Source organism: Micromys minutus (genome assembly GCF_963924665.1).
Source record: "Micromys minutus genome assembly, chromosome: 31".
NCBI lineage: Eukaryota > Metazoa > Chordata > Mammalia > Rodentia > Muridae > Micromys > Micromys minutus.
The window spans coordinates 14,774,356-14,790,885 of record NC_137966.1 but is presented as its reverse complement, the minus strand read 5'-3'; the positions used below and the strand labels follow the sequence as shown (position 1 = coordinate 14,790,885).

Genomic DNA, 16,530 nt, shown 5'->3' with positions numbered 1-16,530 from the left:
GACGGCTCAGTGGTTAAGCACTTATAGATCATCCAGAGGACCTGAGTTCAGTTCGTATTACTCTATCAGGCAACTTGCCTCGGTCACGCCTGAACATTCCACATACATATATGTGCATATATTTATGCACACACATGCATACATACATACATACATACATACATACATGCTTGCACATGCGCACACACACACAATTTTCTTTTACTTTAAAAACTAAATTCAAGATTATTCTTGGCTACATAATAAACTTAAGGCCAGCCTGTGCTACATGTGGCTGTCTTTTTTGTTTGGGGTTTTTGTTTGCTTTTCAAGACAGGGTTTCTTAGTGTAGCCCTGACTATCCTGGAACTTGCTCTGTAGACCAGGCTGGCCTTGAACTCGGAGATCTACCTGCCTCTGCCTCCCGAGTGCTGGGACTAAAGGCGTGGGCCACAACTACCTAGTGACCCTGACTTGAGCAAAGAAAGATAAGTAAAGGGAAACAGAAACAATCCCCAGTGGCGGTCAGGAATAAGGGGCTGTGCCTGTATGATCACCTGCTCCTAGGCAGCTCATCTATGGGGGTGCTGAGGTATGCAGCCCTCTCCCCTCCTGCTGCCCCTAAGGCAGTTGATTTTCTCATTAGTATGTGGGGAAAGGGGAAGTCCTCCCAGAAGAAACAGCATCTGTCCAAAGCAGCCTGTGGAGTCTGGGTTAAAACCTTAGGGAAGCTCCAGGAGAGAAAATGTGGTTTTGATTTTCCAGACCAGCCTGAGGCAGAACACAGTCCTCACCCAGACTCAGCCCTTGCGTTTCCCTCCAGGACTGGGAAGCGCCAATCTTGAGGTCAGGACACTGGAGCAGTGGACTGGTCCTACCAAAAAAAAAAAAAAAAAAAAAAAAAGGTATTTCCCCAACTGGCCCCAGACAGAACCAGAACCAGCTGTCAGAGCTCAGATGAGCCATGATTAAGGGAATGGGTTTTCCTCATAAATAAGAAGCTCCGTACTGAGCCACCTCTTGATAGAAGCTGGGGACACACTTGATTCCCCCACACCTGGGGCCCTTCTAACACTTGGATAAAGAGGATGCTGAGCTGAACTGAAATCCTGGGTCCAGCTCACTCTGTATCCGCCCTCTCTCCTCGGGACTCACATCTGGTGTGTTACTTCTAAGTGTGCTCTGAGAAGGGCATTCTGCATTCTGTCCCCAGCCCTTGTCCTGAACTCCAGGGCCAGGAAGACACCAATGTTTTTCTCCTGGCAGGGACCCACAGTTGCTGCTCATGGGAGGAAGCAGGAGGGAACCCATGGAGTCATGATCCTAGTGACCCTAAGGTCCTAGTGAGCCCTGCTCTGTACCTCAGGACTTAGCAGACTCTTTGCTTTCTGTTTCCCAGTTGCTGTCCCCTCTCAATGACCTGAGGGCTCAGCCAATCGCACAGAGCCGAAGCCATTTGCTCAGTGCCCTGGCTCAAGACTTAACTGTCTTTTGCTGTCTGGTTGCCTCAAGCAGGGTCACTTGATCCCCACTTCCTAAACTGGGAACTGAGTCAGAGCTGTTCCATTGATACCCAGCCCTAGTTCACAGAAAAGAACTCCATCCATCCACCCTGCTGCTAAACTCTAGCTCCCACAGATCCCCGGGGACTGGGGGATACAGCCTGAAGACTCCAGCTTCACAGACTAAGAACCAAGGAGGATTCATAGCCGGGCTTCATGCAAATGAGCCTGCTCAGCCTGTTTTGTAACCAGAAGGCACAAAGACACTGAGGCAGGGAGCGGCAGCGCCTACACGTAGATCTGCGCGCCCGCTGCCTCCCACGGGCCCTGCGGAATTAGCTCGAGTATGGGAGGAACAGGTGACAGGGCGGGCGCCCTCTTTGAGGGGAGTCAGCTCCTCCAAAAATCTCCAGGGTGTGCGGAACAGGAGGCGGGGGCGAAGGCTGCGAGACCCCATCAAATAATTGAAGTGTAATTTGTCTCCTTTTCAAAGGAGACAGAGCTGGCTCGGTCCCTGCTTCACAATATGACTTTTCTGCCAGATGGGCGCAGGACGCCCACCTCTGCCGCCGCCGTTACAGTTTCTGTCTTCCTCTGGCGACAGAACCGCTAACTCCCCCGACACCCCATGCATTCCTGAGGAGATGAAAAATGCCTCACTCAGCCTGGGCCTGCAGAGGGCTGCCTGCGACATCCATTCTCGCCTGGGGTTGGGGGAGCAGGGAATGGTGTTTAATGAAAGGAAATGCCCTAGCCTGCAGCTTCCTGCTCTGGCTGCCTAGTGTCCCGTCTCTGCAGCGGCCCCTATCCCTGCAGCCAGTCCTAGCTGCCTCTTGCACCTGGACAAGGAGGAAGACAGCTACCAGATGCATGTCCGGAGGTCTGCATTTGAGGGAGCCTCAAGAACAAGGGTGTTTTCATAAGGTGTGACACAGGCCTTTCTGTCAGGGCTCAGGGGGCAGAGAGATGCTCAGGGCCTCAGGATAGTCCTGGCAGGACCAAAGAGAAGACACAGCCCAGGAATGCCTGGGGGGATGGGTGCCCAAGGACTTCTGTAAAGAACCTTCTTGTGAACACAAGCACACATTTCAATTGGGAAGGGGGGGTTTGTTAGAGCATCAGGCAGCTTAGAAGTAATTTCACTTTATTACATCCTGCTTGGAGGAGGAGGTTCTACCTGTCCTCATCCTTGATGTGTTGAACATCCGCAAGTGTTCCTCTTCATTTTCCTCCTTGTTTGAGGCAAGGTCTCCTCCTGAGACCACCCCAGCTTTATGTAGGTCCTGGAAACCTGAGTTCTGGTCTTCATGCTTTCATACATGGTAAGCACCTCATTCATGACACATCTCCCTGGCCGTGTTTTTGTCTGGCCATGTTTTTGTCTTCTAAACTTGGCTACAAGGGCAAGTAGCATGTCTTCATGAAAAAGGAGGGGGGAGGGGCTTGGCAGAACCATCCATAATTTCTTGGCCATAGCAGGTCCCATACACGTATTGTGGAATATGGATACCACCTGTGTCCCAGAATGGCCTCATCTCAGATGATAAACACCAGCTATCCAGCCCCTTCTTGGCTTCTTTTCCTTTTTTACTTTGTTCTATATTACTGTGATAAAAAAAACCATGACCAAAAGAAACTTGGGGAAGAAGGGGTTTATTTCACCTTCCAGTCCACCATGAAGGGAAGGCAGGGCAGGAACCTGGAAGCAGGTGATGGGAAGCAGAGGCCATGAAGAAATGTCCCTTATGGGCTCCTTCCTCAAGGCTCACTCGGCCTGATTTTTAAACTCAACCCAGGACTGCCTGTCAGGAGTGGCACCAACCACAGTAGAGCTGAGTCCTTCCATGTCAATCACTAATCAACCTCACAGATTACAAGCCAACCTGATAGAGGTATTTTTTTCAATTGAAGTTTCTTCTTTCTAGATGACTCAATCTTGTGTTGAGTTTTTTTTAAAAAGCAAAAAGATAAGCAAGCAAACAAACCAACAAACAAAAACCCCATCCAGCACACTCCTGTAGGTTGCTGTTTGAGAAGGAGCAATGTTGCTCCTGAACTTTGTGCTTCTGCTGCCCAGCCTATCCGCTGGGTTCTTCTCGTTGAGCCTCCAAGTGACTTGCTCTTGCTAGAGAAAACAAGCTCACACACCATTCATTACCAAGCATCTGATCTGTAGATGCAGGAACAGACACTCGCTGAGCTCGTAAGGACACCCAAAGTTACACTGCTCCTGCTGTGAAGACCCGCTCTCCATCCACTCCATCCATACTACAGAGTGTGGGTTTCTCCTGAAAAGGCCCATGGCCTGTGTGGAACCGACTGTGACTGCTCACCAGGGAGGTCCCCGTCTTACCTGGGACCAAGGTATTCTGTGGCACACGGGACTCTGATACTAAAGTCAGAAACATGCAGGCTAGTAAGGACAAGCTGTGCACCCCTACTTTTCACTGGAACCCGTACTGGGAGAGGGTTACATGTGAAGCTGGACCAGTTGACTCTGCCCACCCCATATGATCAAATCCATCAAGAAAGAGCAGGATGCAGCAGTCTGCTTGGGTCAACATAAGTTGAGTGATGAGCTCACAGATCCTAATGAGGGACAGACAGCACTCAGGGACAGAAACCTCCCAGGGAACTATGACTTTTTCAAGCCTCTCAACCATGTCAGGGCCTTGTCCCTATGGTTTCCTGCCCTTGTCCCATGGGACTGTTTCCTGCTTGACTAAGATAACACAGAGCAGAATCTGTCTCTTTCTTCTTTACAGTCCAGTGCCCGGAATTCAATGGATGGATGGAAGGATGGATGTGATGAATGGATGGATGAATATAATGGATGGGTGTGATGAATAGATAAATGGATGAATGTGATGGATGGATGGATGAATGGATGAATGGATGGATGGATAGATGGATGGATGGATGGATGGATGGATGGATGGATGCCATATGGTGGGAAGTGGTTGGTTGCGTGAATGAAAAGATGCGTGGATGGTGGGATAGGTGGGCATATGAATGATGAATTAATTAGAAGAGGTAAATGGTAGAAAGGTGGATAGATAGAAAGAAAGAAAGAAAGAAAGAAAGAAAGAAAGAAAGAAAGATAGATAGACAGATAGATAGATAGATGAATAGATGGATGGACAATGGATGATAAATGAATGGCTAGATGGATGGATGGATGGATGGATGGTGGGAAAGTAGATGATGGCAGAATGGACATATGGAATAGAAATCAGCCTCTACATATGCTAAATCATTGCTTATCACACACTGGTGCAATTTCTATATATATGGCTGAATGAAAACTCTGGATGCTGTTTAATGAGTGATTGCTCCTTAATAAACCCTGTACTAAACCTCTGAGCCATATACACATCCTGTGTACCGTTCCTGGGAAGCAGGTATTGATCGTCCCATTTTACAGAAAAAGCTCAAGAGACCAGTAACTTCTCCATGGCCAACCATGTTTAGAGGTGAACAGGAAATCCAGGCATCTCTCTTTCCTCATGGCCTAAGTCTTCAGACTTTACACTGCATCTCAGAGAAACTCTGAACCTCCCCAGCACCTCTCTTTCTGTTGGGAAACAGCTAACGCTATGGTCTCCAAGAGTAAGCCTACCTCCACCCCTGCTTCTGCTGTTAGTAAATACACATTCCTTGGATGAACTGAGTGGCCCCAGGAACTAGGAGAGAAGGCAGGCAAGGGCACTGTGCTGCTTTGCAGTTGTTCGACAGAATACCCTGAGGAGAGCAACTTAAGGCAGAAAGAGTTCAGCTCACGGTTTGGGGGAAGCCGATCATGGCAGGGAAGGCGGAGCGGCAGGACTTCGAGGTAGCTGAGCAAATCAGAGCGGCAGTTAGGAACGCTTGATCTCGCTCCAGGACACAAGCACAGGGACTCTCGTTTTATGGTGAGTCTGCTCCCATCAATTACCTTAGTCACAATAATCCCTCACTGGTAAGCCCAGAGGCTAACATTGCCTAAATAATCTTTCATTGGTGTGCCTGGACACTTGCCCCCCAGAGGACTCCAGATCTTATCAAGTGGACAATCAAAACTAATCCCTACAGCCACCCCAAGGGGATAATGTAGAGGGTCTCAGGACCTCCTCGGCTTTGTACACAGGAAAGGAAAGGATATAAACTTCCTCACCAGACATCATGTGGCAAAAGTAATGAAACGATTTCAAGCAGCGCCCAGTGTCCTGCTATGAAAACAGATGGGGAGGTGGGTAGATGGAGGATGGACAGATGGATGTTTCCTTAGCCTGGTCTGGCCACTGCTCTAATTGAAACAAAGTGGGGCCATTTCTCCTGCCTGTGCCCAAGGGTTCTCCAGCGCCTGCCTCTGTCTACACTTGGGAATGGTCTTCGAGCAGGGCAGCTCCTCCTATACAGCTTTGTTTCTGGTGTTCAAGACCTTGCACTAGGGACAGATCTTGGCAGCTGCACTTTCATAGATAACGTCTGTGGTGGCTGCAGGCCTCTTCCCTGCCCCCGACTTCTAGCTGATGAGAGGAGGCAGCACAGTCCTGGGGAAGGAAACAGAGGCTGGGTGCAGCAAAGCGTGAAGGTGAGACCATCTTCCTTCCTCATAACCCCCAGCCCAAGAATGGCTGCTGACTTATCCTGTCTTGGTTCTGACATCACCAGCAGGCAAGCACGAAAGGTCTTTCTTGGAACTAGTCTGAGGCTTTACAACTCTTTCCCAAATGCAGGTCAAGGAAGCAAACAAGAATTCACTCAATAATCGGAACCCTGGTGATTCCACCTGAACTCGAGAAGGTAGATACTGAATCAGACACTAGGCCAGCTGAGCCTCCGGTGGGCCAGAGATGGCAAGCAGCAGGACCTAGCTGTGAGCTTCAAACTGGTCTTCATCTCTGCTCCTATTTTGGGCTGGACTCATCCATTCTGGACACTTGGCGATCACTGGCAAAGAACACTAATCTGCGGGGGGACTCAGTTTTTCTGAGTGTGAGGAACTAGTAGTCTGTGTTTCCTAGTGATGTTTAAATAGCAAAGCCGGCAGCAGCCAAGGCTGGGCACAGCCAGCTCCTCCCTCCTGTGCTGTCCCATCTCTCTCTTCCTGCCCCATCTAGTTCGTGTAATAAGGGGGGCACCGCCCCTGTACCCACACTGCGTCTGACTCTCCAGTCCAGGAAGAAAAGTTCAAAGGACAGAGCCATCTCCCCAAGATCCCTTCTGATTACAAATACAGAAGTTAGTACATAATTTCATTCATCCATCCAACTCCCCTTGCTGTCTAGATCATCAGGGCCCTGCGCCTGCCCAGCCCATAATGGCAACCACAGTGCTTGGCCACTGGGGCCCACTGGTCCTGCATACAAAGCACCCGGCTGGCCATTATCATTCCTGGGCGGAACTCTGCTTGGCCTGTGTCTCATCGGTCACTCAGCAGCCCTTAATGACCTGTCAGTCCCTTGGCCTGCCATTTTCTGTCTAATTAATTCTTTTATTGTGCACCGGATAAAGAAAGACAAAGGCCTTGCCGGCAATAATGATTCATTAAAATGCAGTGCCTTCCCAGCTCTTGGCCCGGCACCAGCCGCTCAACCCGCTGTGGGCATGGTTGCCTGCGCCCCTTAACCCTTTACAAGTTCCTTTGGGCTAGACATCTCAGAAAATCTAGATGTAAGCTAGTCCAAGAACCTGGTGTGGGAGGGTCTCTTGAAAGATGAACACTTTGTCTAAGGGGCCCAGTTGTACATTTGAGAGTCTAAGCCCTTTTCCCCTACATACAAGCCCAAGTGGACCCTCCTAGATTCCAACTCCTATCTCATAGTTAAAGAGAAAAGAAAACTGGGGAAACAGAAAGGCTTGGACCCAGAGAAATGTGCCCTTGAGTCGGGGTGAAGAAGAAAGGAAAGTGCTACTTGGAGTTCAGCCAGTGAGCTATAGCACTCCAGGCTTGGCTAGTTAATCCCCCCAGGATTTCAGGGAGGTTGTCAACATTCCAAGGGCCTGGGAGAAACTGAGGCCTAGAAAGTAAACTGGTAAATGGCAGCTTTTCTAACCACTGTTCCATCCTGCCTCCCCACAGGAAGCTGTTCATATGCCTGGATGCCGTAGAGGGGGGTTGGGTCTGGAGTGAGGGAGAAGAGGCTCTTGAGGGGTGTCTGGGCTTTGGTTCTGGGACTAGGCAAAGGGGGAAAAGTGAGGCTGTGTCTACCTTCAGTCCCCACTGAGGACATACACTCTGCTTATTTCTCTATTTTCCTACCTCAAACACCCACCTCAATTTTCATATGACCAAAAAGATTCTCCAAAGGTTTAAGGGGGTGACGGTCCCTCTGATGTCACTGTTGGGTGTCTGCACAGTGTGCTTAGTCACAGGCAAGTCCTGACATCAACCCAAGCGGCATTCTCAGCCCCCTGTGGTGGCACATGCCGAGGAGGCAGAGTCAGGCTGGTTTGAGTTCAAGGCTAACCTGGTCTACATAGTGAGTACCAGAGACATGTAGAGAGAGTCCCTGTCTCAAAAAAAAAAAAAAAAAAAAGTCATCGCCAGTTACAGGTGAAGAACTGGGGGTACTGAGGTTGGAATAAGAGAGACAAATACTTAGCTGCACACTGCTGTGTTTTGAATGCCTCTCATATACAGGTAAAACAACAGCCTCTGGGCACCTATCACATACAGAAGCATCAACGTTTCAAAGGTTTCAGCCCAAATGACCTTAGGTTACAGGATGCCTTAAGAATCAAAATTTGGGGGAAGGGGTGACCAACATCCTTTTATTAACTGCAACTCCTGGAAATATCAGGACACCCAATGGGGAGGCTCCTGGCTGGGGACCAAGGTGACCGGGAGTCACCAGCCCATCCAGTGGTAATGCTCTGGGTGCAAAGCCAGTACCAGATGGCCTTACTAGGTGATGGAGGTCACTTTATGTGCCACTAGCAAAAGGGGGGGGGGGCTGATAACATGCTGTCTTACCCAACTTTCCTCCCTCAAGACAATTCTTTGTCTGGATGCCAGACAAGGGTAATTTATCTCCTTGTATTAAGAGTCACACTGGGTCTAGTATACTAGGAAACTGGAGATAATGCTGTTTCACAGCGTACAGATGAGTATCCATATCTGTCCAGTTCCTGGCAGCTGGGAAATCACCCAAGAGGACACTGGGGCCCAATGCCACTGACAGCGGCCCCAGCAAATGTGAGGTGGACAGAAAGACACAGTCCTTGGTTGGGCTGGAGTCCCTTGATATGAGGCTAGAAAATGGGAAAAAAAGATGGTGGTTTAGACCCCAGGCTAGGACTCTGCACTTGAGCCTTAACTGAGGCTATAGGACACAATATGTTGGATACTCACACTGACTACCTGGGAGAGTCTGCAAAGATAGGGAGTACCTAGAGGACAGAACTACTCTATCAGAAACTGATAGCCAGGATGGACAAGAACTTGAACAAACAGATACTAGCTCCCAAGAGCTGACACTACCCTAAGAAAATCAGCATGGAATAGAGGTGGCTTTTCCATTTTCCAGTCTCTCGGATGCTGGGGCAGACAGGACCATTGCCCCTTTCTGTTGAACAGGGCATTCCGTTCCACTGAGGTCAGAGCCAGCATTGTTTTGGGCAAGGAAACAAAGAGGAGGGACTTTTCTGCCAATTGCACCATGGGATGGGCTAACAGGATGGGTGCTCTCTGAAAGAACAGGGCTCCAAAGCTTGGACTCAGAGCAAAGCTGGCCAGGGAACTATCTTTAGACTGAAGCACTCACGAGATACCAGATAATCTCTTCCTATGGACCAGCACAGCAGAACTCCTTCCTCCTCAAACTGTCCGCCCCAGGCCACAGCCTTCCAGCACCGGGAGCCTCCCGGAATACCTGACCTTGGAAGGTTTCTGCCTCTGAGGACAGAGAGCATCCACAGGAACCCACCAGCTGGGCTAGCCCCAGGAGTTGAGGTGGAAGCAGGCAGGCAGGTTCAAAACACAAAGTGTCTCCAAAGTCAGGGTGGACAGGCCAGGACACTGGTGCTCCACTTTATGATGCTCAGATGCAAGAGGCTCTCAGGAAGCAACACCCAGAATCAGGGCTGGCTGGCAAGATAGAAAGACTCCGGGCCCCAGGGGTTAATACTCAGGAGGCTTGCCAGGTCGCAACAGAACTGGCAAGGCCACCCGGCCCTTGGGAACCTGGCAAGCCCCAAAGCTAATCCTAACCCAGCAGCAGGGCCTCACAGCTTTGTTAGCGAGCTGGGCGCCTGGGGTTCTCCTTGGTCTGGGGTGTCAATGAGAGAACTCTGGGGGCCATATGGATTGAGACAACTCTTGGCTGGATGCAGGGCTGGCAGGGTTTGGTCCACATGGGGAGCAGGCTGTGAAGGCATCAGCCATCCATGAACCTGGTTCTCACCAGCACCATCCTCAGAATCCCCTACACCTGGAAGCTTGGCACACTCAGGCCATACAAGTTTGTATAAATCTAGGTGGCTTTTCTCAATGCTGCTCTTGGCAGGCCCCAGAATCGGGCTTCGCAAAGTGGGGCAGTAGTAACTCCCACATACATACACGCATCTAGAGAGACATGGCTACCCCCATCCCCAGACCAAGGCTGACGTCTACAAAGGTGGGATGCAGCCAGCCCTGGCAGCCCCTGCTAGCCACATGCACCCAGGAGGCTTGGCAAGAACCCCTCCCCTACTTGCTGTCTCTTTTCACAACCATTTTCTCCCTAGAAACTTTCCTCCAAGCAGCAGGCTCTCTTGGAATAATTCTTCTCTGCTCCCAGCCTGGCTCTGAGCCAGAACCCCTCGTCCCAGAGCGAAAACGCCCATCGGCTTGAGACACTGGTACAGCCACCCAGCTACCAACCTCGGTTAGCCTGGGAGAAAAACACAGCTTGGAATGGCCCATCCGGACCTGTGTCTGTCTGCTCCGAAGCAAACCCTCAAAACGAGGAAGCCAGACAAGACTGAAGGCACGGTGTTTAAATTCAGACCAAGTGGTTTTGACAGGGTATCTGGCTACCTCCCTAAGGTGAGGCAAAGCTCCTGCCTTGGGGAGTCTGGGCTAGCTCTTCCCCCCAACCCCCAGTGGTCTGCTCAAGGCAGCTGGAACCAGGGTCTAAGCAGAGTTGCATCCTTCTCTGCTAGGAACCTGCAAGAACTGCTGGGCTTGAGAAAAGTAATACTCAAAAGATGCTCCAAGTAGGTAAAAAGCATTTTTTTTTAAATTTTATCAAATCGATCTGTACAAAAGTTAGCATCACCTGGTCAGGAAGTAACGAAACACAGCAGGTAAAGGACAGCAAACATCTTTCTGAATTCAACGCCAAAAAAAAAAGAAAAGAAAAGAAAAGACAGCATAAAAATGGGTTTGCTATGGCTCCCACCCCCACCCCCCGGGAAGGAGATACACTGAAAGAAAAAGAAAAAAAAAAGGCAGGTTTTTTTTCCCCTCTAAAAAAAGGTAGGAAAAGTAGAAAAATTAAAAAGAAGCAAAACTTCTCAAATATGAGTAAATGTACAACGTCTCCAAGGCACAAGTTTCTGTGAAGTCGCCGGTTATACACTCAGCACACAGCGAAGCAGATGTTACTCTCTAACTAGGAACCTAGGCAGGTTAGTGGGGGAGGCTCTCCTTTCACAGCTTGGTAAGTAGCGCCTGGTGCCAAAGAGCCAAGATTATCATGGTTCTGCAGCCGCCAGCTTGTAGGGAAGTCTGTCTTCTACCGTTTGGCACCACCGAGGACAGAGGTGATACTCTTGCCTTCCAATGCCCGACCGGATGCTGGTGCTGGGCTTTTTGTTCTAACCAGACCCCAAGAGGTCAATCACTTCCTCCTGTGCCTGGTGGAAGCTGTCAGGGACATCCAAAGGCCGAGCAAAGAGATGCTGTGGGGGAGGGGGGGTGCCGAGCCACCTCCCTCCTGCCCTTTACAAAACAAGACTTTCATTTTGTCTTAAATTCTACTTTCTGCACAAATTACCTCATTAATCGAAGATAAAATAATAACAGAACATAAATACGTCTTCAACACCTTTCAAAGAACAAACATGTTTAAGCCTTAAAATAAAAATAACAAAAAAAAAAAATAAAAAATAAAAATAAAAATAAACACGGAAAGTGTTCATCTCAGCCAAACCTTGCTGGGAAGACCTGTGGTCATGAGAAACCCTTCCATCTCACATCGGTTCCAAGAGATCCCTGGGTGGATGTACCCTTGAGCATCCACAGATGTGCTTTCAGGCCTTCACCATGGGAACAGCATCCCTTGGTCCCAGGGAGTTCTTGGCTAGGCTGGTAAGGACCTGAAGCCCCTTCTCTCCTTTGTCCTTAGGTGTAGCTATCTTCTTGTCTACTGAGATGCAAAACTCAGGAGCTGGTGTGCACTTATCCAAACCGGAGAGCAACAAAATGGCTGTTTTGGAAATCACCAGTCACCTCAGAGAGAGAAGAGGGGGGTGGAAAGAGAGCTCTGTCCCCTGGCAGAAGTTTGGATATCCAGAGGCAAAGGGACACAGGGTGAAAAGGCCTGGCTTCCTGCACATTCAGCAGGCACTTGACTGGCTGGCTCCACCCTCTACCAAGTACACTTCTGGAAGAACTCAAAGGCCTGGCTATACTTCGTGGACACTGAGTCCTCCGGGATGCAGCAGCCTCAGGGCCGGGTCAGGGTGGTGTACACAGGCTGGTCCCAGTTGCTGCTGGGGCTGTGTGCGGGCGGCATCGAGAGCCCGTTGAGTAGTGGCGAGGCATAGGGCCGGCGGGATGAATGGAAGTAAGGGTATTGGTAGAGGCTGGGAGGGTAGCCAGGGTAGGGGCTGTAGTAGTTGGAAGCCTGCAGGTCAGTGTAGTCACACTGTGCGCTGGCGAAGGAGCTGGCAGCCGTGGCAGAGGCAGCTGTGGTGACACTGGCCTGGGCACTATAGGAGCCATAGTCAGCACGGCCAGGTGAGCCGTGTGACTGATCGTTGTAGTGACTAGGACTCAGCTGCTCCGTCTTGATATGCGGCCGAAGGGGTCCTGCCTCTGTGGGCGAGGCTGAGGCCGAGGGAGCTCCCTTGTGGGCCCACACAGGGGATGCCCCTATGCCAGTTGCCCCGGAGTGGGAGTAGGAAGCGCCTCCATAGGAGCCAGAGGCAGGGGCCTGGCTGGGCTCTGTGGGCAGGGCTGAGTGGCCATTGAGGGGCAAGTACTGGTCAAACTCGTGGACATCAAAGGTATCCATGTTACTGATAACCTCGCTGCTGAGCTCGGAAATGTCCACATTGCTGAAGTCGATGTTCTGGCGCCCGCTGTCCACCAGGCGGCGCCCTTCCAGCCTTAGCTCTTGCTTGCTTCCATTGCTGGCCTGGTGCAGGTCCGTCTTGGGGGTGGTGGGTGGGGTGGGTGGCCCATGGGTCTGGCCTGAGGAATAAAGTATATTGCTAGGATGAATGCCCCTTCTGTGGGACCAGGGTGGAGCTGGTGGGTGACACCAGGAACCCTGGTAACTGCCACAGGTACCAATCAACGGCTTTTTGTTTCTTTACCTTCGCAGGAGTTCCTGCAAACTCAGACCTAGTCCTCACTTACTGGCTGAGAAAATTCCGTTAGGCACTGTGCTGTGGGAAGACCCAAGGCTCCTCCCTGAAGACCTGGGTGGGGGGATGGAAGGTGGCCAGCCGGCCCCACCAGAACTAGCATTAATGGGGCACTCTTGGAATGCTTGGCCCTGGGCACTGGACCAAGGTGAACCCACACAACCCCGTTCTTTCCCCATCGCAGCCGAGTAAACGGAAGCTCACGGCCGGCCTGCCTCCAGCTCCACTGCGGCTGCTTAGCTGCTGGGACCCCACCCACCGGCCTGATTCTGAAGCTGAGGCTGTTGACCTATGCTGCTCTTATTGCAGAGTGGAGACAGTGGTGTCCAATGAAAGATACGCATCTCCAGAGTGTGATACGGAGCTATGCAGCCCCCTCCCTTTGTACATCAGAAATAGCTACATCCAGAAGCTTCTCCAAGGGATTAGGAAGACCCGGCCCTCCGTAGATTGCAAACCCCGGAGGGAAGACCCACCCACACTCCAGGTCAGTCCCGTTCTTGCCTATCCCCACGCTAAGGGCCCTAGAGCCCACCTGTGTGGTCGCTGTGGTGGTGTACGCCATCGAGAACTGCATCCGCTTTGTACATGGGACCGCCAGGGTGGTGGCCCAGTTCAGTACCAGAGTCTGAGTCACTCCGGCCGGTCTTCACGCTCTTCCGTCGCCTCGGCTGGTATTTGTAATCTGGGTGGTCTTTCTTGTGCTGCACACGTAGCCTCTCGGCCTCCTCGACAAATGGCCGCTTCTCGCTCTCACTCAGCAAGCTGCAGAAAACACAGCAGAGCAAGGATGGCCACGGAGCTCCGGGCTTGCCAAGGGCCCAGGCAGCACCGGCACACGCACTGCTGCCTGGAGCCAGACAGCAGGAGCACAGGATAGGATGCTGGAGAGACCAAGATACCCTCCAGGGGGTAACCTGCCCTCCTGCTGGGAATTCCGACACCTGAGCCCAACAGGTCTGTGTGGTGAAGACTGTATATTCTTCACAGTCTAAGGAACAAGAAAGACCTCAATTCTCTATCTTTCCTGAATTCCCCCTTTCGGGCCTATCCTCTGCTCATCCATTCCCTACACAAATACCCCAGGCTCTCTCAATGACAGGACCCAGTGAAAATTATACTTTGACAAAGGCCAGGCTTTCTGGGATCCAGCTGTCCCAAGCTTCCAGGGGTGATGGGGAAATTCCAGGAGACTGTCCTCCGAGCACACACCCACCCTAAGCATCTCTCCACCTTGTACCCCAACTTGCCAGCAAAGCTGAGAGGCCAAGACAACCTGGCTGTCCTGCCCAGCTCAGTGTTACCAACACACACTGTTTGAAACTCAAGTAGAGGCCACTTGGGAGGTTGGACTATGCTGCTCTCTTCAGTAATGACTGACTTCCTCAGGCCAAAGTGTCCACTGAGCCTCTGTCACTTTCACATGTTCTTTCCTTCCTCAGTTCCAGGTTGCTGTCACCTGGGGACAATACCTGTCAGCGGACTTGGATTCCTCACGGATCCTGGAGTCCCTACTTTTGCCCTGGACAAAGTAGCTTGATGCCTGCACATCAAAGTTGGAATCCCCCCGGTTCTGCAGTTCTCAGCAGGATATCCCAGGAGAGGAGAAAGGACTGGAGGGTCACACTCCAGGCACTGGCCTCAGTCCACCTCCAAAGTCCCACACCTGGTGTCTGGTCTCTGTTGACCAGAAGGTGTTTTTCCACCAGACCCACCCTGGAACCAGCCCAGGAACACAGCCCAAGCTTGGGCACAACGCCACCTCCTTCAGCCCCTCCACTCCTTTCCTCAGCCAGAGTGTCAAGAGTCCCCACACTCACCGCCACAGCTTGCCCAGGGTCTTGCTGAGCTCTGCGTTATGGAGATGGGGGTACTGGTCCGCCAGCTTGCGGCGCGCCGCCTGTGCCCACACCATGAAGGCATTCATGGGCCGCTTCACGTGTGGCTTGGCCTTGAGCGTGCCGCCACCGCCGCCGCGCACCGGCATAGGCACCAGACTCCAGTCATAGCCCTTAAGCACCTGCGACACGGCGTCACGGATGCAGGCTGGGAAGCGTTCGTCTGCCGCCTCGGCAGTATCCCCTCGGCCGCCGCCCCCCGCGCGGCCCAGGCCCTCTGATCCCGCGGGCGACGGTGGCGCGTCGGAGTCTGAATCCTCCACGTGTGACATGGAGCTAGCAGTGCCAGATGGGCTGCAGGGTGGCTGGGCGCGGGCCTCACTCATGTCCAGCATCGGGGCCACGAGCAGAGGGGCGCTCAGTGGGGATGGACGCAGGGGTCGCGCCCGGTCACTCTGTGGACGGACACTCTGAGATCCAAGGTTGCCACGCAGGACCCAATCTTTGTCCTCACCGCGGGGGCCCCAGCAGTCGCTCCTCCACCGCTGCAGCTCAGTCTCAGTTCTGGGACCCGCAACAAGTTTCTTTAAGCCGCGGCCGAAACCCCGCCCCTCCCGGTCCGGGTTGGCAGGCGCGTCCTCCCGGAGGCGGAGTTTGTATGCCCCGCCCCTAATCCAAAGAGGACTGCGGACCCCGCCCCACCCTCAGCACCACGTGGGTCAGGCGCCCCGCAGCCTGATCCCTCGACTGAGGCAGGGTCAGAGGGCTAAGGGTGACTGACTGACTGCTCAGTGCATGGACCTCTGCAGCTTGGCTTGACTTTCGGGCGACAACAGAGGATGCTAATTCACAAGGTTCCTGAGCCCAACATCTCTTTCCTTTGTGGGGCTCGAATCCGCTATTGCAACTAGACCTGGGTTCTGCCCGCAGGGTGGCGCAGTGACAGGAGCCACCAGGTGACCCTGGTAACTCGCGCACCTAGGTGAGCTGGAGGACCCCGGGGCTAGACTGAGGTAGAAGGGCCGGGGCGCTGGGCGGGGCTGCTCTGGCAGCGGCTGCTGAGTCCCTGGGGCGGTCAGGCGGATGGCGGGGCCGGACGCGGGGGCCCGGGTCCTTCCGGGTATGACCCGTGGCGGGGGTGCGGAGGCCCTGGCGGGCGGGCCTGGGTGGTCTGGCAGAGGCGGAAACCACGCTGGGCCGCTTCTCCTCAGCGCCTAGAGAGAAGGCGGAGAGTGCTCAGGGTCGGAGAGGGGACGTTTCTCCCGAGGCCAGCGCCAAGCCGGGACTCTAAGCCGCACCCGAGGTCGCCCCCGCGAATTGGCTCCCAGCCCGGAGGTCTCCAAGTGCAGCTACAAGTCTCTCGCCAAACTCAATGGAGACGATGTACCTGCCACCCTAAGCTTGTCTGGGTGGCATCGCGAGTGCCCGGTAACCCTAAATGAGACCACCTGTTTCCCAAGCCAGTGGGGGGCGGCTGCAAGGAAGAACTGCGGTCTCTAATAATTCCCAACTCCAGCCAAGCCCTGAGTGGTGTCCTGATCTCCAGATCTGGAATCCCAGCCTCCAGTCAGACTTTCCCTGCAGACCTGGAAAAGGCCAGTCCAGTGCAATTGTGGCCTTAGGGCATCTACAGCTCTTGACAGAAGAAGGAG

The 16,530-nt window shown here is 52.5% G+C and overlaps 1 protein-coding gene across 1 annotated transcript; it reads right to left on the bottom strand.

Annotated features, from left to right (window-relative positions):
* Positions 1-12,115: 12,115 nt before the first annotated feature.
* On the bottom strand, positions 12,116-15,273 carry SOX8 (SRY-box transcription factor 8; the record flags this gene model as incomplete). The annotated part of the gene is made up of 3 exons (XM_080942222.1): positions 12,116-12,864; positions 13,576-13,805; positions 14,861-15,273. The coding sequence occupies 3 exons, from the start codon at positions 15,271-15,273 to the stop codon at positions 12,116-12,118; spliced, it is 1,392 nt and encodes a 463-aa protein (XP_080798348.1).
* Between the last annotated feature and the right edge of the window lie 1,257 nt (positions 15,274-16,530).